The sequence below is a fragment of the Pecten maximus genome, chromosome 12 (genome assembly GCF_902652985.1).
Source record: "Pecten maximus chromosome 12, xPecMax1.1, whole genome shotgun sequence".
NCBI lineage: Eukaryota > Metazoa > Mollusca > Bivalvia > Pectinida > Pectinidae > Pecten > Pecten maximus.
The window spans coordinates 22,394,333-22,419,403 of NC_047026.1; the positions used below are offsets into that span (position 1 = coordinate 22,394,333).

The 25,071-nt window shown below is 35.4% G+C and overlaps 1 protein-coding gene across 1 annotated transcript; it reads left to right on the forward strand.

Annotated features, from left to right (window-relative positions):
- Positions 1-229: 229 nt before the first annotated feature.
- On the forward strand, positions 230-22,372 carry LOC117339967 (protein FAM193A-like). Its single transcript, XM_033901690.1, has 20 exons — positions 230-540; positions 4,854-5,016; positions 5,732-5,772; positions 6,014-6,094; positions 6,541-6,662; positions 6,855-7,064; positions 7,891-8,101; positions 8,356-8,480; positions 9,376-9,523; positions 10,109-10,224; positions 10,422-10,529; positions 10,829-11,059; positions 11,446-11,812; positions 12,439-13,737; positions 14,252-14,323; positions 15,519-15,761; positions 16,208-17,638; positions 18,898-18,970; positions 19,274-19,358; positions 20,345-22,372. The coding sequence occupies exons 1-20, from the start codon at positions 370-372 to the stop codon at positions 20,445-20,447; spliced, it is 5,400 nt and encodes a 1,799-aa protein (XP_033757581.1). The 5' UTR covers positions 230-369; the 3' UTR covers positions 20,448-22,372.
- The last annotated feature ends 2,699 nt before the right edge of the window (positions 22,373-25,071 follow it).

Below are 25,071 nucleotides of genomic sequence, written 5' to 3' on the forward strand. Positions count from 1 at the left end.
ATAGGAAAATGATGATATTTAAAAGATATGTATTTGAAAATGTGTGAATGAAGTGTTTCGTACTTGATACACGTCTTAAAACTCAGAGTTAAAACATCGAATTAATAAAACAAAACATGATATCAAATAACGTATGTGTTCGTTAGCTTATTTACTTTCTAGTTGTGGTTACCTCCCCTTGATAGTTATATTCGGAAGACAGTCCTGTGGAATTCTGGGTATGTTGCTCAATGTATTCGCCATGTTGGTTTTCTGCGATGAGAGCCCTATCAAAATATTTTAGTGGTAGCTCTTTATGCACCCACTGTTTTGTTAACGGGATCGAGGAATTAATATCTTGATTCGTCAAAGTGTTTTACTATCTTAACCATGAGCGCGTCAGACGACAAGAAACTTAAGAGGAAGAAAAACAAGAGAAGCTCAGTTGCCAAGTCAAAGTCACAAAACTTGACTCAAGCAACATGTCAAAATATTCCAAGTCCTGTTGACTTAACTGTTCCTTCCACCAGAGACCTATTATCGTCATCCATCGATTCAGAGGTAAAATGATCTTTTTGGAGAACGGGAACGGGGGATAACGCTTTTGTTGTGCACTGGAATAAATTTGGCAGGTGCCAGCTGCAGTCGGACTTGCCCCGGCGAGGCTGTCGTGTCCGTTTATGGATTTGTTGTATACTGGTACATCAGGATTCATGCATATGGTATAGCATAAAAGTATTGATGTTGCTTTTCACAATGTTTCTGAACAAATAAGCAATACCACCATACATCTTACGAAGAGTTTGATTTAATAAAATGCTGAACTCGCTGGGTGACCCCAAGATTAAATACAGGCTAATATCTCTGTTGTGAGTTGTACTGGCTAAATTTACCAGCCCCAATATATGCACCCCAAATACAACCCTCGATAGCATTGCCATAATATTTTTCTTACGTCGGCATTTATGACATTGCTCGATATATGATGCATTTCTTGATAACTATTTCAATGCTACAGTATGCAGGTCTCAGTTGGGACATAAATTATAACATTGTACTTTCAAATATTTGAAATTATTTGTTTTGTTTATAATTGCATTTGTGATGAGCTTGCAATTAATTCTCTGTTATATATTGGATAAAGAATGGTTCATTTTGACTAGATCAGTTATTAGAGCTGACAATATTTAGGATTAGAAAACAAAGGCATGCAAAGGATTATGTTGGTGAATGGCACTGTGCCAACTTTGTAATGGTGCAAGTTCAGTACATCTATAATGGTACCACCATGTTCTAAGTAGCATTATTTGAAGCCTGATGATATATATTTATGGTAGAAGTCAATAAATTCCAAGTCATTAATCAATGCACATTATTTTCTTACATACACAATTATTTTACATGGTTTTATGTGTATGGGCATTAAATATTAATAAACCTATATCATTCGGTGGAAAATTCCAGTTCCAACTTGTGGAACTAATATAATCTGCTAATAAATGATAGTCATACAGTGATTCCAGAATTAACTAGCTATAGAACAGTCTTCAATATGTCAGCGATTTTCAGGACACACATTTTATGATTTGAGTCTAGGACTTGTCTACAGTAATGATAGGAGTAAAATTGCAAATTGTTTATAGGACACATAATTATATATATAAGGCCACCTGAAGGATTTCCTGCTGGTTTTGTGTCTTAAGTGTTAAACCTTTACAGATATTTGACTTGTGTTGTGACTGAGCTTGACTTCACAACCCAGGTCATCTTCCTGTTGTTAACAACTTGAATTTGTAGGTCACTCATATCACACTGCACACTTTATATATAGATCTGTTTACATTTCAATATAACATAAACAAGACAGTGTTGGTGTACATGAGTGTTGATAACAATGAAATATTTGAGTGTTACAAGTAAACAGTCTAAAAATTCTTTATCCCAATTCCTTAAATCCTCACATAAACTTTGATAAAGTCCAATATTAGTTGTGATTTACTTGTCATGATCAGCCTATTATAGTCTATTATAATGTTAAGCTTGTCTTATACCATGACATGGTGATATCAAATTACCTTCTGTCATATTAATGATTTGAGTATACTACACTGCAACTGTGGAATGCATATACTCATTTAGATATTGACTTATTATCTTTTATCCTGTTGCAGTTCTGTATAAATAGAAATGTCTGAGCATGAGCTGATGACCAGATGTTAAACTCTAATAAATGACACTGTAAAAATTTCTCTAAAATTAAAGTCTTTTTATATATATGATATATATATGACTTGCACAATATTAAAGTTATGTAGACATTTCCAGTGACCAATCTACAATTTATTTTCATGAGTCCTTTTCAGCTGTATAACTAACACATTGAGCCCCACATTGTTGAATTAAGTATTTCCAGAATTTCTGTGAGTAGTGATTAGTCCCATCAAAGTCCATTGAGTACAGGACTTGGGGCTCGCATGTAGATTTATCACTGCATTTCTGGACATAGGCAATAATAATGGGTTAACATGTACATAATTCAGTATTTTACATACACTAGGCATTGGAGAGTGGTGGCAGTGGGTGCAAATGGAAGCTTCAGTCTTACAAGTCTAGGACAGTTATAATATAATAGATAATTAAGATATACAGTTATGCCATATTTATCCTGTGATCATGGCAGGGACCTAGGTCACCCTAACATATATACACTTTGCTACACAATCAAGGATGGTACTCTTTTTGAAATTCATCAGACCTACTGGGTCTATAGCTAGGGGGCAGGGGCCCAGTGGTTCAGGTGTCCCAACACTTTATCGCTAGCCCTCCACCACTGGGTTGCGATTTCGAAACCTACCTGGGGCAGTTGCCGGGTACTGACCGTAGTCCGGTGGTTTTTCTCCGGGTACTCCGGCTTTCCTCCACCTCCAAAACCTGGCACGTCCTGAAATGACCCTGGCTGTTAATAGGACGTTAAACAAAAACAAAAGATAGGGGGTAGAAAATTCCGATGTCTGAAATGTCTGACGAAATCAGCAATAAAACTGGACCTGTTGCAAATGTCCGCCAACCATTTTTGATTGGCGTGTTTACTTCTGAAAGGAAGTTGGAAATGCAAGTCATTTTAGATGTCGAAACAAGGTGGATAAACTAAGCAATAGAATAAAATATTCATAATTCAAATTTTATCATTGGTCCGGTAATTGCTATTACATTTCTTTAAGAATAATGAGGTGCCACAGATATTTGGTTAAAGTTGCAACCAGGTATGGTTATATTGTCAGGACTATACGGTAGATGGCAAGAAATTTACTTAAAAATCAATGACCATGTTCGAGACTAAGATGATGAAAATACCTAAAGCAGATACATAATATCAACAATATTTTGAGTAACATGAAGTTGATGATGCTACAGCACACATCTGGGACCAATTTCTATAAGGCTGTGAACCCTCACAGCATGCTTTATTGTGCACACAGGTTTTTAGCTGTGTTCTGTATCAATGAACAGTATATATATATATATATATGGAGTTGTATATTCTGATGTAGTATGGGGTGAGGGTGGGTAAACGCTATGGAAACTAATATAATTAGAAGAAGAAGAGCTCAAGACTATATATATCTATATAGTATGGCTAGACAATATGCATAATGCTAGCATACAAATCATATGTTGATGGTTGTTTACTGAGATATAGGATTAACACACTTTTGTTCTGCCAATATTAACCAATAGCCATTCACTGTTGTGTTCAATTTGCCAATGCAAAAAAGACAATGAATGTATATTTATATTTGCACCAAGATCCTAACTTGATGTGACCAAGTAGAAAAAATGAATGAAATATAGTCTAGATAGTCTCTACTGTATATTGTCCCTAATTTAATCTACATATAAATGGATAAAATACCAGATAGTGAGGTATAAAATCTCCCTGCTGACATACGTACATGTACTGTACTTACACAAGTACAGTCATGTTGTATACTGGCTATAGTGCTTAATCAGAGGAGTGTACTTTATTATGATGGTTCAATTATTGATTGAAGACAGGGAAATTTCCTTTATAGACTTCAGTATGAGGTATATATATCAGAATCAAACGCCCAACAGATATTCTTTACCTCCTGATCAGGCAATAAATAGTTGCCTTAATGAAAATTTAGGTGTAATATTATTATTATGTTATATTACTGGTGCATAACTTATAAAAAAAAACAAGTTTTCTTGTAAAAAAAAAAAATTTTCTTGTAAAAACATTCATATTTTACGTAATGTCCAATTTTTTTATGGACAGTTTATATCATGTAGATGTTAAATTAGTTAAATAAGATAAGATTTTAGATTTTCCATATTGGTACAAGTAGTGATGAATTTATTAAATGTTGATACATGAGATGGTTTTATATTTAAAGTCGAAAGGATATATCAATGTTTACTGGACGTACCCTGTTGAATTCATGACTTATAATTATTTGTGCATTGACAAGGATAATACTGTAGCAAAATATTGAATTCTGAAACTTAATCTGTCATTGCTAATAATTAAGCTTCTGTAGTATTTTTAGTACAGTTACATAGCATATCGGTACATGAATATAACAAATGTGTACTTTAGTATATATTGATAAAAAATAGATAAAAATAAATTTTATTGTATGAATGTTGAATGACTATATGTAGCTCTTGAACAATTAGTTTCCTTAATTAGAAAGTGTATTATTGTCATAATCAATTAACACATCTTTAATCTGCCATTTTATCTATATTCGCCAATTACAAGTCGATTCAAGTGCACATCCCACTTCGATGTAGATGCATGTTCATGTATACCAGCTTTTTGAAAATATAATTAATACACAATGTTTCAGACTCTGAAGAAACTAGAGAAGCTAATGGATGCCAAGGATGATCCAGAGTTGCCACAAATCCTGTCTCTTTCAAGGGGCCCCAACCCCTATTTGGACAAGGAGCGCTGCCTTCTGTGTGGTTGTGAGCGCCTTGATCCTCCGGAAGCTGCTGTTCTCAAGTCCCGTATGTACATTACATGTACTTTTGATTAAACATAAGCTATTTTTTCGTAGAATTTGCTATATTTGTATTTGTGAATATTATGATTTATGAATTGGTGTTAATAAATAATCAATGTGAGGATCAAGACAAGTAGATATTCCATGCATTTGATCAGTATTATTTTAGTAAACATGATTTGTACTAGATCACTAAATGAAACACAACATGTCAGTGGTTTTAGTGTCCATAGATTTGTGGCCAATATCTGACCCCTATTCTCATTGGATAAAGGTAGTTCCCAATTTAGGAACCAAATTCTCAATTTTATTTCTTTGAAGCTTGAAGGCCTGTCAGTAAACTTGCATCATGATAAAGGTTATTACCCTAATACATATAATCCTAAAACATTTCTTGTGTACCATTTTTCTCTTATAATATAATATACCATGAAAAAGTTCCATATTTCGTCCATGTGATAATTTCCCAAATTGACCTTGAAAACGCTGCATGTTTGTTTTATTTCAGTCCTTCAAATAGTGTGTCATAAGTGTTAACTTTTATATTTAGCATAAGTTTTATATCCAAATATTCATTATATATATATATATATGTATATAAGAAAAAAAAACTGTTGTTCATGGTGTATTTTAAAACAGTATTGGTCCACTGTTTTTGTGTAGTATTTCTTTATATGAAATATGATTCTTTTATTTTCCAATGACTTATGTTTACATAGAATCCAGTGAGAAAAAGACCGAGCTTAATTCCTTAGCTCAGGTAAGTCAATATCAATGTAATTTTTCTGTTTGTATTCCTTGTAATTACATATCGGTTTACTTTGCCTTCTATTGTTATTCTGATGTTGTATAATAAACTCTCCTATTGATCAATTCACATATATTTTTCTTAGATGTATGAATTTTCATTCAACATTTCTGACAATTCTGTATGAATTGACAATTGGATCTTGTCAATAAGATATTGTATAAGTGTGTAATTGATGCATTTTGTATTACAGCTTCCATTATGGGTGTGTCCAGACTGCAGAAAGTCCACAGATCAAGAAATGGAGAAGAAAGTCAACTTAGCATCCCTCATGGTGTGTATATCTGTATATGGAGCAATCAGTTGCCACGGATATAGCGAAATTAATCCCCTTTGAATGAAAACTACCAACTATGCAGTGTTAGTTTTAAGTCACTTGCCTCAAAAGGCCATATGTTTTTATGCAATGGAGCAATACCATCTTTACACCATGGTTACCATTCCCATGACAATACTACTAGTTCAGAATGGCTGAAAGGAAAGTAACTATTTTAGTTTGGAGCTTTTTGGCCAAAGGGAAAAAAAGTTGTATGTAAAGAAATGCACACATATGATAAGTATTTGAACATTGAATGAATATATTAGAAATATTGAAATAGATATTTCAGTAAAACATGCATCTCTGTATTATAAACATATCTTTTGAAGACTAATTGTTTATGCCTTATACGTTAAATAGAAATTGTACTTTTGTATTTAACATTGTATTTGTTGTTAAAGGAACAAGATCTTCCACCAGAACCGGCCACCCTGCCATTTCTATCGGACACCAACTTTGGTATTGGGGAGCCAACCATGCCTAATGGCTCTGTGTGTAACTGTGAGGCTTGTACAGAGAGGAGGTAAGACAAGACAACATCTGTTGAATATAACATGGTCAGTGCTATTTGAAATTGTTTGTAGAAAAAATTTAACCTATTAAATCATAATCATTAAATCATGAATTCTGTAACAAAACATGTTCTTATTAATATGTATTACATACTGATTTGAAGGTGATATGTATAGAATACGTTATATTTTTATCTGTTTAGGGAGATCGAGGCTGAGCACGACAGAGAGACCCAAGAACTTCAGACATGCTGGACGGTGCTGCGGAATCTAATCCGTAAACTTTACAGTGAAAGGGAGGACTGCGGTGTAAGCAGCTCAACAGACACTTCTCCTGAACATAAACATGATAGCAATGACTGTGATGATACTCAACTGCCAGATGAGGAACAGGCCAAGGAACTTGTCCACAGGTAGAGACAGGAAAATCATTACATTGCACTATTTTAAGTACTCTATTCTGAATGCTTCTATACATCACAGATTTAAAATATTTTAGCTCACTTGCAGCATGCTGTGGTGAAGGGCTACCAAGTTTGTTCAAATGAATTACTTTAATTTACATTCAATTTTGGAGGGGTCAAATATGCTAAAATCTTAAATGACTTGTTCTAAATAATTAAGAGGTCCAGGAACTTGGTTGTGCTTGTAGCATGCTGGAATGAAGACTTACAAGTTTGTTAAAATGACCTTTGACTTTGACCTACACTCAAGGCTACAAGGGTCATATATGCTAAAATCTTAAATAATGTCTTATAAAATAACCAAGAGGTCCAGAGATGTCTTCTAAAATAACCCAGAGGCCCAGAAACTGGTTTGGGCCTCTAGCATGCTGGAATGAAGGCTAACAAGTTTGTTTAAATGAATGACCCTTACCTAAAGACACAGGGGTCAAATATGCTCAAAATGTTAAATGGTGACTACTCATTATACTGTTAATGATGTTAAATGGTGACTACTGAATGTACTGTTAATGATAACTTCTGAATACGCTGTTATATACTATTATATCTCAATACCCTTATTTGAATAATGTAATCAGCTGAGTTAAGTTGCATTAGAACAGATGAGCGATACAGACCCATGAGGCCTCTTGTTGTTTAAGTGTTTGAATTATAATTTCATATTGATTAAAAGAAAATGATATATCCAATAGTTGTAGAAAACAATTTCCTTTCAATGACGAATGTTTTCTTTTGCTTTGAGATATTTTAACATAACTTAATTTGTATTTCATAGATTATGTAGCCGGGATCCTCATCAGTTGTTCTTGCGTCTTGAGTCACAAGTGCGTGAGTTTGTGATAGAGATGAAAGTGCGCTTGTTGAAACAGCTACATAGTGGTTACAAAACACCACCTGAAGCCAAGACCTTTATCTCTATGTTACTGGAAGAATATGGACACCTCTGTCATGTCTCACGCAAAATGGCAGAGGTTCTAACAGAGCTGGTAAGTGTTTCTCAGGTGTAAAATTTTAAACAAGATTTTCAAGGAAATGTAAAAAAAAATATATAATTGATCGAAAAAATGTGGCAAAAACAAAAATATGTAAAAAAAAAAAAAAAAAAAAAAAAATTGCCAGGTGTACAAATAAATACATGTTTCCTATGTGTCCAATTTTGAAGCTTAATTTACAGTTTAATAAATGCTTAATAGTGAACGTTTTTGTTATCTGGAAATAATATTTGGGTTTGATTTTATAGAAGACCGATCACCTAGCCAAATTTAATGTGACCTGGGAACTTCACAACAAACACCTGTTCCAGTCCATAGCCTACACAGAACCTTCTTTACAGAGTAGCCTCCATCTAATCATCACACAGCTTCGGTAAGGGCCTAAAATTGGATGTCAGTTTCATAGAGGAACATAGCACTTTGTTATATGTTCTGAGTTTTTGGCTCACCTTTCTCTGCAGGGCCAAGTGAGCTTATGCTATAGTGTGGTGTCCATCTGTCCTTAGTGACCTTTTTCATTCAAGCTTTTTCTCAATAACCATGACCCTGAGACCAGATAATGGGCCTATAGCATGCTTGGAAAAAGGGCTACAAAGTTTGTTCAAATAAATGACCTTGCCCTATATTCAAGGTCACAGGGGTCAAATATGCTAAAATTATGAACAACATGCCCAGTGACTTGGTATTGAGCCTGGTGCATGCTTCGATGAAGGGCTTTTGATATTAAATAAATGACCTTAATTTATTTTCAAGGTCACATAATTCAAAGATGTTTAAAATCTTTTAGCAACTTCTTAATGACCAAAAGACCTAGATGTGTTACACAGAATGTTTTTTTTCTTTTTTGCAAACTGCATTCAAACAGTATGTGTACTACAGTATAATTATGTAATTATACAGCATATCTGGAAATAAAACCCACAACAACTATCAATTACTTCTACTTTACAAGACAAACTCATAACACTTAACAAATAAATATTTCACCTTAAACCTGATTCTCATTAATGCCAGGTGAGCAAAACAGGCCCATTAGGCCTCGTGTTGTAATAAGATGTCTATGATCGGTACATAAGATAAAGATCATGGTTTGTAAATACTCTTTGTATGTTAAAAGTTATCTTTAGCTATTTGTGTATTTCACTTGTCCTAAAGTTTTGATCCTGTTCATTTTATACTTCTGAAGTGATTTTTTAAATAAAATGTTGAAGTAATTATAATATGTTTTTTAATATGCTAATACTGTACTGTATTATTTTGGATGACAGACTTGGAGCTGCCTCGAAGGAGTCCTATAATGAGGACACATACCCTAATTTGTTACATCGCTATCTCAAGTTCGATGATGAAATGTCTGTGATATCTGTGGTGTGGAGAGATAGCCATCAGCTCATAGAACAATACAATGAGGAACAGGTAAGTGTCTTGCTGTCGTGAAGCAAAATTTTGTTTTGTCAGATTTAACGTTGTGTATTCTTTATTAAAGAGCAGTCAAGATGTTTGACTGTATTTCTTGTAAGGATATCTTATGTTAAGCCAAAATGGACTACAATATTGGTGTATGAGACCTAAAGCTCTAGAACCAACTTGGAAAAAAATGGAAAAATGAATTACAGCTGTACATGTGTCCATATTTAAATTTATTATCCTTAACCTACCATATCATCTCTTGAATTTCTGTATATTCTTAATAAATAATAGATACACATTTACACGGTACATTGTGTATAAGTGAATGTTGGAATTTATGTAAGTCATTTTGCAGGACATATAGGATATCAAATGGTTTCCTATTGAATGTCACATGATATAATCCCTGGGTAAAAAAGGTGTTATAGACTAGTTAACATATTTGAATTATTTAGTGACAAATATTTGCGAGAAGAGCTATGCTGTTCTCCAACAGCTCTTGTTATTTCATGTATTTTTCCATGCAAACAGATGTTAACGGTCAAGAAGAATTGTTAGGACTGATTTATAAACCTTTATGATTTCTAACAGGCGGCCCTGAAACTAAAACAGAAGATGCTCAAGGAAGACTGGGAGTTTTTCAAAGCACAAAGGAAGATTCTTGAGCAACAGGTTGCAAAAAATACGAAAACACCTTTATCTCATAGGTAAGTTATGACGAATTTGCATTATATAAATTATCTAGTCTTGACATTATCAGTTACTTTCAAAGTCTTCGTGTTTGGCATTTCCTGTTGTAATTTCCTGATACCTCTATACATTTTAATGACTAATATTAAGCCATAAATAGTACTTGGCCAAGACCATTAAGTCACCACTCATCCTTGACTTATTTTATTTACAGTAATACCAATAGCTTTGAGGCACAGTTCACAGAAACCATGAGACTGATGCTACAAGGAACCAAACCAGCTCCTGAAGAGTGTCATTGTTCCAGGTGTAATCGAAAAAGGTGGGACATACATTTCTGTTGAGTTCAAAGTGTACAGTTTGATTTTAACTGGTGAAAAAAAATCCATTTTTTTTCATTGATCATACTTTCTCAGCAATTGCTTGTGTTTTGAAATACTGCATAAACACATTTTAGTCTTCATCTTAAGGTTTGCTGTTGGAAAGAGTAAAAAAGAATAGAAATTAAGAATCCTGTTTCAGTAAGGAAATATTCCTGTTGAAAGAAGTTTGTATGTTTACTTGGAAACATTGTAAATTTTTAATAAGAATAGTTGTTTATCAAGTCCTTTGTTTTGACAGGTGTCCTTGTGATGAGTGCACAATAACACATATGATAACATGTGGTATTATAAATCCCGAGGCATTGGAAGCCACAGACAACACCAATCATGTCAACTTCCTACATGACCCCAATCGATATCGCATTGATGTAAGTCCACCTTCCATGTCAAGTACTACGTCCAGTAGTGGCTCCTCCAGTCCTGTCATGGTGGAACCTGTCCCTTTCCCGGACCTGGAAGAACACTTCATGTAAGTGAATTTTTTTTGGTTGTTGAAAAAAGCCATCCCTATAGCCTTTTGAAGCATAGAAATTGACCAAACTTATGTTGAGGAAGTCCATTCAAACTATAAAAAAGTCACCATTTATTTTGAAGAGCAAACCATATATAAAATACCAAGTGCAAACCTTCGACACAAGTATGTCTTTACAGTGATGTTAGCTTCACCCCTATATTTCAAGTAACAGTGTACTGATAGTTGTCATCCATTTGTTGTTGACTGAGGTTGTCACCAGCTACAAAGTAACTCTCCTCAATATATATACTATAACCATATTGAAAATCTACAGAATTTACCTGATTTCATAGATATTATTCCAAATTTATTTATTTAATTTGTTACCTCAATCATTACAGAAGTGGAGAAGATATTCCAGAGGAGATTGAGGGCATAAGTCAATCAGGTGACGTAGATGAAGATAATGTTGATGATGATGACGATGATGATGGGGAAGATGAGGAGTATGATGAGGATGACGATGATGATGATGATGATGAGGATTGTGAGGATGATGAGGAAGATGAAGATTGTGAAGAGGATGACGATGAGGAGGAAAAAATGGAGGAAGACCTTGACATTGATAACATTAAGATGGACCACGAGTCTGTGAACTTGTCTCCACCAACATGGTTGACCGACTCTGATGATGGTGCAGCAGACCTAATCAGCTCAGAAACCTGTGACTGCTATCATTGTGTGTCCCAGGCTCAGGCAGAACAGATCGTAAGTTATCAGTTGTTTTTGCAAAATATAGTATATTTATCATGTTCAATGTTGATATAATTCGAAGATTTCTGATGTTTTATCAGCCTTTTATACATCTGATATGGGCATCAAAACTCCTTCCAAACATTTTACAGATATATTTGTAATGCGAACCACTTGATTAAAGTCTCCAGGAAACTATTTTCAACATGAATCAATTTTGTGTCTAGAACAGTTAAAATAAATAATTACTTATCTGTAAATCTCTCTTACCTGAGCAAACATGGAAGGTGCCCAGCCATCCTATCGTGAAATCGACACCTACAGCGACTATCATATTAAAGCTTTTTCTTGAGGCATATGCCCCATTTCTATACAATCTGTTAGAATTTGGTTTTTGTCCTTAAAATTAAGTGTGATAAAATGAGTATTTTTACAAGTAATAGCATTGTTTTGTGCTGTTTTTGTTGAGCAGAACTATCTGAGGTTGTAGATTCCATTGTGATGAAAAATCATGTCTTCATGTATGACTTTCAATTCTCCATTAAATTGAAATGCTTGTTAAATAACTATTATTAATACATTGTAGGTAGTCTAGTTTTATATTTACTCTTAATTAATATTTAATTCCTGTTTCCCCTCAGGTAAAATCTGAAGAGAGTCTTTGCCAGTGCTATGTTTGTCTGCGGCAAAGAGGTAAAACTGTATCAACGTCTTTGCCAACACAGATGCCTAGTGTGCAAACACGACCAGGAGAATTCCACTTATATCCTCACATACATGGATCAACAGGGCTGCCTCATGGGCTATCAAGTCGGTCCCACATACGACCTGTACTGCAGCCTCAGTTGTATGACCTCCACCTACCCATGAGGCAGCCTAAACCCATCATACAACCCAAAGTTCCACTCAAACTGGACTTTGATTCACCTGATGGAATTCACGAACATATTTATCATGCATATGGTGAATGGGACAATACATATGATACGAGGGGCCTGTTACCCAAGTATGAGCTTGGTAGTGAGTTATTGCCTCCTCCGCCCCTTACCAGTAATTTCACCACAAGCTTTCTCTCTGAGCCTTACACCATGGCTACACTCATGGGCGTTGATACTGTGTCCACATCCACATCCAGTACAAGTGCTTTCAAAACATCCATGAGCAATAGTCATATCCCGGCACCAGCACAGGTGTTTTTGGATAGCACAAGTGCAAAAATACAAATGTCTACGTCCAAAGACTTCAACAGTACTCCAATGCTACCTACTATGACGAGTAAAACCATGTCTCCCCCTTGTACTCGACCAGCCACATTGGGAGGCAACAATAACCAATCTGTCTTGCAACCTCCCCTTTCATCTATACCACAGTCACAGCCTCCAATGCAGCCACGACCACCGGGGCCTGTGCTAGACAAACCCCATTCTCAGCACTGTAAGAGGCACAATATCCTCGGCAAGGCTCTCACCAGCTCCCAGTCACACAACCATACAAGTGCTACCACCACTTCCTCAACCAATAAAGTCTCTCAGGATTTTATACAGACGGCTGCCAGAAACATTCGCGAGGGTGCCAAAGAAGGCATGCAGATGATTCGCCAATTTGCCAGTAGTTTGAATGCAAATGTGAATACCCACACCTGTAACCACACATCTTCACGAAATAACATAGGTGGGCATACGCACGCGGCCAATTGTACAATGGACCACAACCATGTGACAGCATGTCAGAACTCTATTTCGATGCCCACCTCTGTGAACAATGTGAGTGTTGGTACCTCCACTGTGTGTATAGAGCCTGACTGTGATGTCCACTTTGACGATGCCTGTGATAGTGTTAGCGATAGCTGCTCCGAGCAGAGTTCTACCACCTCGAGTTCCAACCAGAAGGAAGGCAAATACTGTGACTGCTGCTATTGTGAATTCTTCGGACATGGCAATGTAAGTGATATAGGACTAAATTGCTCACAGTAACTTATTTTCAGAATAACTTATCTTTCTTGGTTGATATCAAATTTATATACTTTCTAGTAATTAAATTTTCTAAATGTTTTTTCTGTATGAATACCATGAAAATATGTTTTGTGAGATGTTCAGCTGAATTATTGTGCATCTATTTTCATCGAAAAAATAATTACTTGCTTTGAAATTTGTTAAATTCTGATTTCATACGTATCTATCATGCTCATTGGGTTTACCATGATATATGTATGTAAAAAGATGTTAGTTCACCAGAGACAAGTTCACCAGAGACAACCAAAGGTTCATGTTAGCATTACTACGGGGCTTCATTCTAAATATTGTCTGTCAAACAGGTCATGCCATTTCTGAACGCTAATAAGATATCTGGGTTTAATTTGGAAGTTCTGCTTTATTCTCTGCTTTGTGAAATAAACATTGATAAGTACAAGAATTTATTCTGTTATTGAAATTGTATTCTTTTTGTATTTGACAGCCTCCTGTTGCTCCAACCAGCAAGAATTACGCAGAAATGAGGGATCGATTACGGTTACGCCTGAAGAAAAAGGTATCCACTAACATTAGAGACCATAATTTTATTCACCGTTGATAGTCATAAAAATCTCCTTATCTGTTTTTGTATCTTTTGGCCTTTCTTGTTTGAATTAATAAATGAAATAGTTCATGTATGCAGCTCTATTGACAAATATTTCTCGTTCAACATATAGCAAATTACTGTATTTATCTGCAAATAAGCCACTGGCCTTCAAATTTTAAAGGAAAAAGTGGTCATGAATAAGCTATCGCCAGACTTATTTAAATACTTAGCTTTTACAGTAGGGGAGGGGTTTATGGATGATAACTGTTGTAATGAACATTTACATTAGTGAAGGGGATTATTAGCAGAAACATATGGTACCAGATATATTGGTACCATCAATAAAGGTATATATTGCACTATCTCCAAATGGCCATACACTAGAGATCGAAAGGCATAATTATCCATATTTTATTTTATTTGAGAATGAGTACCCAGTGTCTTAAATTGGTCGTACACTAGAGAGATCGGAAGTGGTAATTGTCCATATACCCGGTAGTATTTATTGGAGAATAATAGACATCAGTCAAAGGTTCTAAAATAGGATAATACTAATGTTTGAAGTTTGCAGTATTGAGTAATTCTCTACTGTAGTGTATTGAGATATTAAACAGAAGCTTTTTCATTATAAGGAAATTAAGATAAGACCTTGTGGGAATGTTAGAATGATATAAGGAAGAAGAATATTAGAACATTGTAGGATACTGTATAAGGGATGAGGGAATTCAGACAATGTAAGGAACAGGTGTGTTGTGGCAATCTTAACTTGATATCAGCCCCATTCCCAATTATATTTTTCTGAGACTTCATAAAATTTCCCTCATTAAAAAGAAATTACAAAACTATGAAAACTCTAAATTGAGTTTACTGTAGTATAATTTTATTGAAGTGATAGGCCCCATTATGTCATCACAAGGAGCAGAGATCATAAGGACACATTGTACTAGGTTAAGGTAAACCTGAGATTTTGTCATCACATTGAGCAGAGATCATAATGACACATTGGATGAGGTTATGTATAGTTAGTAATATTACAATATAAAGAGCTTGATTATAATCTTACACAATATTCTGTGTCGAAGTATAAAAAAAAACTAGAAATATCCAACTGTAAGCAAAGGAGATCTCATGTAAAGGAATTGACCTATCCTTCTTGTATCCACAGAACGAGGCTAAACAAGACTGTCACAAAGACACATGTGCTAACAAACGAGAAATTCCAAAGTTAGAACCAGACGCTTGTACTAGCTTTGTAACGAATCATGAAGATGACTCCAAAGATCCAATGGAGTTAAAGGGTCTTGACGAGTTAATACGTTTTATCAATGGTACAGAAGAGCAGAAACTTGGTGCTGATAAATCAATGACTGCTAAAGCAGCAAAGAGGGCTCGGCAGAAACAGCGAAAGGTAAAACACCGAATCTGATGCTGATAATTATAACTAAATTATCACATTTTCATTTTATAGTATAGGATTACCCCTATTAAACAGTGAAATCAGGGGTAAACTTGTTTGCATTGACTCATGCCTTCACATTGACAACTTTTTGGGGGGGGGGGGGGGGGGGGGTAAAATTAAAAACGGAGTTCAACATTCGTTAGCAAACAATTATTATGTGTCAGACATTGAACAAATTTTATTGTTTAATCTAGAAGGGCATTATAGAAGCAGTATTGTGTTGGGATATTCTCTTTTAGATACCTGTTAGCTATTTAGTGGAAACTTATCTTTTTGATGATCAGATAATTCATATTCATGTTGAAAAAATTATTAATAGCCTGAATGTCATAACTTATTATAATAAGGTGTTAGTAAATGTTTACTTCATTTTTTTATTTTTTTTTAAATTTCAGAATGAAGAGAAAGCTCGAATAGAGGCAGAAAGGAAACACCAAGAACAACAGAGACTTTTACAGGAGGAACAGGAACGACTCAAGAAAAACAAACTAAATGCTGCAAAACTAGAGCAGGAGAAATCTCAAAAGAAGAAAAAGAAAAAACATAAGGTGGTTCCTGAAGATACCAACCCAGCGTGCAGTGAAGATGGTAATATAAATCTGAACCTTATACGAATACCTCCAGCTGGCCGGGAAGATGAACAGCATTCAGGTTCTAAGCAAATTGATTCTAAGTCCAAAGGTTGCGAGTTAAGGGAACAGAATCCCAGTAGTCAGTCAAATGGGAAAATCTCAGAGGAGAGTTCAGCAGGAACAAAACCTATAAAAGGAAGGACGAAATCTCCAAGAACAAGTGAAAAACAACCAATACAGGTCCAGGTGTGTACAGCCAAAGTAGATAAAAAGTCTGTGAAAAATTCCAGTCAAACTTCTCAGACTTCTAAGGCATACCCTATCATTTCTAAACCAGTGTCAAGTAAAAACTCAGTACCTCAGACCTCCTCAGCTTCCAGACAACAACCTAATGGAAACATCACTTCTACAACGTCTAGCAGTCGTACATCACAAGGCAAGGAGATTACAAAGAACTTTCATGACAGCCAGCTCCATAATGGTACATGTGTCCAGATAAAATTGGAAGATCTACAGCAGAATGGTACCAACAGGAAGGGCAGAAAACAGACAGGGTCACTAAACTCATCAGGTCCATCTGTACAACCACTCAACATCCAACACCACTCTAATACCCATCAAGTGATAACCAAACAGTCAGGGCAACCACTCACCCAACACCACTCTAATACCCATCAAGTGATAACCAAACAGTCGGGACAACCACTCACCCAACACCACTCTAATACCCATCAAGTGATAACCAAACAGTCGGGGCAACCACTCACCCAACACCACTCTAATACCCATCAAGTGATAACCAAACTGTCAGGACAACCTGTTAACAGTCAAAACCAATCTCACTCGCAACAACCAACTACCAAACAGTCGGGACAACCTGTTAACACTCAAAGTCAATCTCACTCGCAACAACCAACTACCAAACTGTTGGGACAACCCCTAAACAGTCAAAACCAGTCTCACTCGCAACAATCAACCATCAAACAGTCTGGTATCCGACAAGGTCCTCCTCAGGACCTTCATCGGAAGGCTACAGGTCAGCAACAGGCCATGACCCCTCCCAAAGGTCACCTACAAAATGGTGTTATCATTAGTCCAGCAAACAGGAGGGTTGTTTCCGCAGACAGTTCCCAGAACCATCAGTCACACCCAAACAGTATCGTGGGGAAACAACCTACTAGCAACGACAAGAAGCCAGGCAAGCCTGCATCTCCGGTTGAGAGACTAGAGGAAACCTCTCCAAACAATGAACAGGTAATGACAGAACTTACTGCAGGTTGTCATAGAAGTTTACTCATTTAACAACAGGTACAGAATTATGGTAGTTTTTGGTCTCAGATTCTAAGGGCTATTTCAGTAAAATATATACTCCATCCCAGGAATCCAGTTTTTGTTTAAGGGTATTACCTATAAAATTTCTTTGGGTAATTTCCATTATGTGTAATTAGAGCTGTGTAAAGCAAGGTGGGTAGCGATATGATACATTTCACGATACAGGGATCACGACAATACGTATCACGATATATGAGAAGCTGATGAACTATTAGATATCTGGTATTCCATTGTACAGTAGTCATGTTTGTATTTGTGTTTTTTCAAGAATATTTGAGTCTTTGTCTACATTTGTTACAAAATACATACTTTTTCTCCGTTTCCTACAAAAGGTTCTTGAATTTAGATAATTTGGATTTGAAAGAACTCCAACAGGCAGATTTATATAGGCCGCCGGAATGGCCTTGTCAGCCATGTTGTTTACTACAAAACGTAATCTAACATTGGTGAAGGGAGATAACTACAAATTTTCAAGTATTACGATACAAATCAAGGATAGATAATGCATGGATGCACCACGCTGCGATCCAATACATTGATGTATCAGTGAATCGTTACACCACTATATGTAATAGAAGTAAGAGGTGGGAAACCCAACCATTGACAGAAACAATTCATTCTGGAGTCCTTGGGTCAGGTAGATGTTTAAACTGAATAGCCCTAATAAAATTTTGAAAATTTAAATGTCTGCCTCAATATTTGAGTGGCATATATTCATCTCACCTGGCCTGTTGTCCATCAGCATTTCCTTTAAATGTTGTATAAATGGAAGGTGTGACTCCCCTGGAGCTGGAGGGACGTAAGAAGTGTGGCTACTCAAGGGACAGACAGGTGGGGCTGAATAAGGAAAATATAGCAATTTGTTTTTAGATACTTCTTCTTAAATTAGATTGACATATGACTTTGTCCAGATTTGGTTTGATCAATTGGGAGAGGTAGTTCAAAAGTAGGGAAATATTTGTAATATATAACTTATAGATAAAGAGTATTTTGCCATGATTACTGAAATATCCAAGTGAGTGGTACAGGCCCTCTGGGCCTCTTTGTTTGGGTCCCTGTCTAGAAAAGTGAAGACAGTATTAATGCAAAAGTTGGGTGATCTCATGAAATAATTGGTTGGTATTTAATATTCCTTGAATTTTTAATAGCTTGTGTCATCAAGATTAATGTTATTTCTACAGAACAAGAACAGCAGTGGAAAGAATAAAAGGAACAAGAAAAAGAATCGTGGCAGTGAAGATCTCAGTATGATTGGTAAGGATTATTTTTAAAACATTAATAAAACGGCATTTCATATAATACATGTGCCAACTCAATAATTGTTTCCGTGCCATAATTCTTTGTATTTTTACGAAGAATGATCCAACTTTGTTTGCTGTTGATTAACCAGCAGAGGTTTACTGTGCACTTAAAGTATATCTGTACTTTTGACCAGCATTTTCTCCAAAAAAGAAGGTTATATTCCAACACTATATATAGGTGTTACTTAAATTAGGCCAAGGTGCATCTTGCTCTAAAACTTAGGTTTCTGATACATATATTTTCTACTAATTGCAGATGAGATATTCATGCCTAAATCAGAATCTGATCTGGAAGGTGGTGACATGGATGAGGTAGAGAAAGAATTAGAAGAATTTAAAAGGTGAGTTATTGTCAAATTCTTAAAAATATGCTATTGTGGTGTAGTTATCAGCCTGGCATCTGCATAAATGACCAAACCAATTTAAAAAGTGCATTAGAAGCAGTGAGCTGCACAGGCCCATTGGGCCTCTTGCAAGAAATCCAGGTGTATATTTGACTATCTTATTTTAAATATTTATTGATCAGGGCTGCTTTGGGTTATACACATGGATTTCTTACAAGTAGAATCATTAAGTTTAATGGCACATTATGATTTTAGACCATTCAATGTGTTAATTTTATATGTAGCAAGTGATATTTACTTTGATAATGCTGAAAACATGGTGAAATATGTATTATTGAATTTATTTGACAAAATCACAATTGATTTTTGTAATTTGCTATTTTCCCAAATTTCCCAAAATGTCAATGAATTTCCCCAACTCAAAAGCCACGGGAGGCTGAAAAATAATTGGAACAAAAACACTGGCCTATCGAGTATCCCGCAAAAGCAATATGCGAATTCCTCATTTGACTCAACCAATGCAGACTCCTCCACCTTTCCATCTGGTTGCCGATATTTGTACAACTTATTATGATATTTGCTTTCTTATCGTGTCCTCATTTTCTCGCTGATTCTGTTTTCACCGACTCCTTAGCTAATTGCTACCACATGTGGGCATGCTGGTATTGATAGTCATTGGTAGCAATTAATTTTCGTACTTCAGGTCAAATTAACATTTTTAAAACTTTTGGTTGTCTTGGTGAGTGTCTTATTACAGTACAGTTTATAAATTTTACTAGTTGAGAAAAATACAAGATTCCTGTTTACTTTAATTTTTATAGCATAAAATCATTTCAATGATGGAATGCCCCTTTAAGGATGTTTTTAGTTACGCGTTTAATTATTGCCTAGTGCCAACATGACTCCACCTATTGCTAGGTTTCATTGAAAAGGATATTGAAGTATGTACCTGTTAATTAATTGTGACAAATTGAAACTTTCAGGTTCTGTCTCGGATCCACTCCTGTGAAGAGAGAAAAACTTCAAGTGAACATGAATTTAAAGGACATCTTTGTGAAGAAGAAGTCTGGACTGGGATGTACTTAACCTGAGTAATGAGAGGAGGTTGATGACAAACTGTCCGACAGATGGCGATATGACTTCTGACTGGTTATATTTCTGATCTGACAGCATGGTGATGGACGGTTGGTCAGGTCAACAGCTATGAGTGAGTTTAATGATGGCTTGTGATGTGATCAACAGCAAGTTTTAACCAGAGAGTAGTTGGTCAACAGTTTAAAGTTGGGAGTGTGTTGAAAATGATGGCTTGTGATGTGTGACCAAGAGAAAGTCTAACCGAGGAGAAGTTGCCTGACAGCTTGAGATTAGAACTGACAATGCATTTGATTGGAAGATAGCATTTGACTCCTTACAAACATTTACTTAAAACTTTGTGAAATTAAAAGGTGAAATTTCTTGGTAAACTCTACACTACTAAATATTATTGTGTTGGGTCCTTCTGGTTAACTTAGCAAGCCTTTTGTGCATCAGACTCTACCTGTTGTCTCAACTCATGATCATTGAACCACAGATTCTAAAGTATTGTCTGACATGATCAGATAGATCTGTACATGGAGTTTTAAGGAAGAGCCTAGAAATTATAAATGTTAAGGATGTATAGATTCTGGTCTCTTTGAAATAACAAAGAAATACTTTTGATAGATGGATGGTAATGCTTTAAAACACAAAAAATCTTTAAAAGTGTAGTTGGCACTGTCAGTTAAATCATTGGGATGAGAATTCCACTCAAATACTTTCAATTTTATCCTCTGGATTTTTTTTTTTTTTTTTTGTAAGAAAATAGTTAAATGTGATTAAATCTTTTTTTCTGTTAACTTTTCTCCAGTATAGAGTCTTTTTTTCTTTTTTTTTTTAAATGGAGGTAAGTTTTTATTACCGAGCATTTTACAAATAAACTAATCTCATTTTAAAATGAGGACAAAAGCTTAATAGTTAAAATATATGCACATTTTAGACACCCACAGTAATTTTTAATGTGCACATTTTTAAATATATATTATGTGGAGTAGAACTGCAGTAAAAATGTAGGGCTGCTGTGATGTACAAATTTGCTTTCAGTGCATGGTATCTTTCTCCGATGATTTGTGTTGCTGATGAGTAGTATTTATTATGAGGTCTTCATTGAGTGCTTTCGATAAATGTGGTTATAAGTCCAGCATTTCTATGCAATACGAACATTACTATCTTCGCTGTACATATAACGTTATCTGTAAAGTAGGTATGGATTGGTAATATGATGTACAGCTGCAGTAGAAAGGATATTTGTGTAATGTTGCTAACACTAGTACTGTATCGGTTGCTATAAGTTGAATGTTTATGTTTCAGTTTTACCGAGACATTTTCCATGTTAGCTCAAGTGTAATGCACAATAGGATTCGCATGCAGTAATAAGGGTAGCAATACAAACCACTAAGGAATTGTAATGTTCGTTTAATTGTATAACTGCAACATTTTAAACGTTGTCTTTAAAACATTTAAAATGGTTGCATGATACCTTCCCCAAGACAATTCACATTTGATATTTACATACATGTTACATTTCAATTATGATCAAACATAAAATTGTATCTCTAATTTTTACAGATTGCCTTGCACAATGTACGACACAGGCCATAGTGATGTGTGGCATTGTCTCCGCTATTGGAGAATATGAGTCATTTTGATAACTTGTCAAACCTTCCCATGGGGATGGGTACTCTGTACTAGGGTGGTGAGGATTGAGGTCTTTACCAGCCCTGATCAAACTGCTGTACCTTCCTTTATTTTATTGTCCTCCATTTTTGTTTGTGTTATGATAATGATATTACTGAGGTAAGCCAATTGCCCCATTGCATTGTGATGAGACGCCATTTGTGACATGCGACTTTGAATGGACTTGTTTTGTTAGCCTATAACCTGTGTATGCTGACCTGAACATAACAGTGAGGAATAAATGAAAAAAAATACTTTTAGATAATGTCTTGTGTTGTTTCTAAACAGATCTTGAGTATTGATAGAAACAGCAAAAAAATACTTAAAATATTTTTTAGTCTACCATCATTAGATGGTGGGCTATTCAAATCGCCCTGTATCCGTACGTAAACAATCCTTGTTATCACTATTTCTTAAAGAACTGGAGGGATATTCCTCAAACTTCCCCTTGGTCCCTAGTTGTGCCAATCTACTTTAGATTTTTTATCAAAAAACAAAATGGCAGACAGGTGGTCATCTTGGATTTTCATTTTTGAGAATTGAAGTTTGTTATCATTATATATTTCTTGAAAAGAACTGGAGGGATACTCCTCAAATTTTAAGAGTAGGTTCCCATTGGCTCCTAGTTTTGCCCATTTGCTTTAGATTTTTGGTCAGAAAAACAAAATGGCTGACAGGCACCAAGATCCCTCTGGGAGCTCTTGTTATTTAAAAAATAACAGCAATTATGATAAGTTGTTTATAATCTGCTTTAATACAACTGTACCTTCATAATATCAAAGTTTTTTTTTTTTTTTTTTAGTATCTTGTACAAGCTTTAGCTAATGTGGGGTGCATTTCTTAGGCAAAAACAAAAGGGGGGGGGGGGGGGGGGGGGGGGGGGGGTAATATTTCATTATATTTAACCAAGCAGTTTATATGAAAATGATTGATATAAAAAATATATGAAAAAATAACAATTTTATTTAGCCTTGGTTGAAATATCAAGCATATTATTTCTGTACATAGAGTTTGCTCAATAGTCGTGCACCCTGTTACCAGTAATTTCTCGTTCTGCTTGACCGTTCCTCGATGACCTCGATGACATACCATTCCTGTTTATCATGGCAAGGAGAGAATTGGTATATCGAGAATATACGGTAAACCTCCGATTAATTCGAACACGCGGATAGTTCGAACACACATTTTTTTCTAGAAAAACAGTAATTTTTTAGCTAGTAATAGTTCGAACACTGGCTGTTTATAACTGACACCATTTCGGATAGTTCGAACTTGTCAAATGAAGAACGTAAAGTAACATTTTTTCCGGCAAACTCCATTGAATAGCTCGCGACGACCCGGCCCCGATGACCGGCCCAGAAAAAATGCCAAGATTTAAATTTGATCAACAAGCACGTTTAGGTTATAAGATTGTATGCGTGATCATTAGAATGCGTCTGTGATTTAATATATGCCACATATTTTAGCTTTAATTCAGTTTTTGTTACATTGCAAAATGCACCACGCACGAGACAGCTGATTGCAAAATTTAGGCCCCGACAATGTATAAATAACATACGATATTTGTATTCGCGCTGTGTATGGCAAACTAAGAAATCGTCCGTGTATTTTCACATATAACTAGTGTTAGCTTTAGCATTATGATTATTTAATTGTGACTGGACAATCTCTTAAGTATTGTCAATCAAGGTATTACCTGAAAACCTGCGACCTCACGCTAGGTAAGCAGGCCACGCGAGGTGTCGCTTGCGGTAAAGTTGAAAGGATCGGCCGCCCGATCGTGCCGAGTGACGTGAAGAGCATTCATATCCAGTCAAAACAATCCACAGGTGTCCCAATTAGTGATGGATAATTTTGAAGGTATCAACTATGTTTTGTAGATAATACGACTGGGCATATTTAAAAGCAGACATGTTGATGTTCTGACCTAATTTTACCAGCACATATCGCCTATTTTTACAGCAGTGACAACAGGTTATGAAAACTGCTTTTGATGTATTTAAGAGACCATTTATTACAATAATAAAGTGATAGTTTCTCATTCAGATAAAAAATATAATCATGCAAAGATTATACTGTACAAATGTTTAACTTTTGTGTCACAAATGAAACGGGTACTGTACTGTTTTGGGGCCTACTGTAGCCGATCCGCGAGCGGCTTCGCGCAAAAACCATCATAATTATCGCGAAATGAAGAACATTTAACGATCAATTAATATTGAATTAAATGAAAAACTATCATTTTACTTACTTATAAATGTGCCATTGTTCAGGCCGCCGTTGTTACGTATCAGATTTATGATGGATGTGTTTGTGTCTAATGATTTTACTCTGCCGAGATTTTCGCCGATTTTGTCTCGAATAGTTCGAACTCACGCATATTTTCTGAAGCATAATTTCGAATAATTCGAACAGGTTCGTCAATATTTATTTAATTTTGTTCGAACTAACCGGAGGTTTACCGTAAGCTTTGGATTTCTTATTAGTTATTTTATAATTGGAAACTGAGCAATTGTAGAAGTTAAAACAATAATTTTCTTCAATATGAAGAATAAGGTGAACATTTAAACCTAAGGTACACAATTCTGACATTCTTAAATAAGCTCATCGGACAGGTGAGCTAAATATAAACCGTAGCAGTTTGTTGCTATTGCACATTTTAAACATGTAAAATTATTAATAAAAGATTCAGTAAGAATAAGTTAATATTTTCAAACAGCAAGTTTCAGCTCGTATCCTTTGCTTGACCAAAGTCTATCATAAAAACTATAATATGATATAAATAGCACCAAAGGAGATACTGGTCACGGGACATCACAGCAGTTACTGTCAAACAGTGGTCCAGGAAACTTGTGACTCATTTAACTCACCTAACTCATAGAAAATTTGGACATCAAAGAATTTGTTACTGTAATACAATGTTTCTGCAGATTCCTCTCGCATCATACTGATCACACAT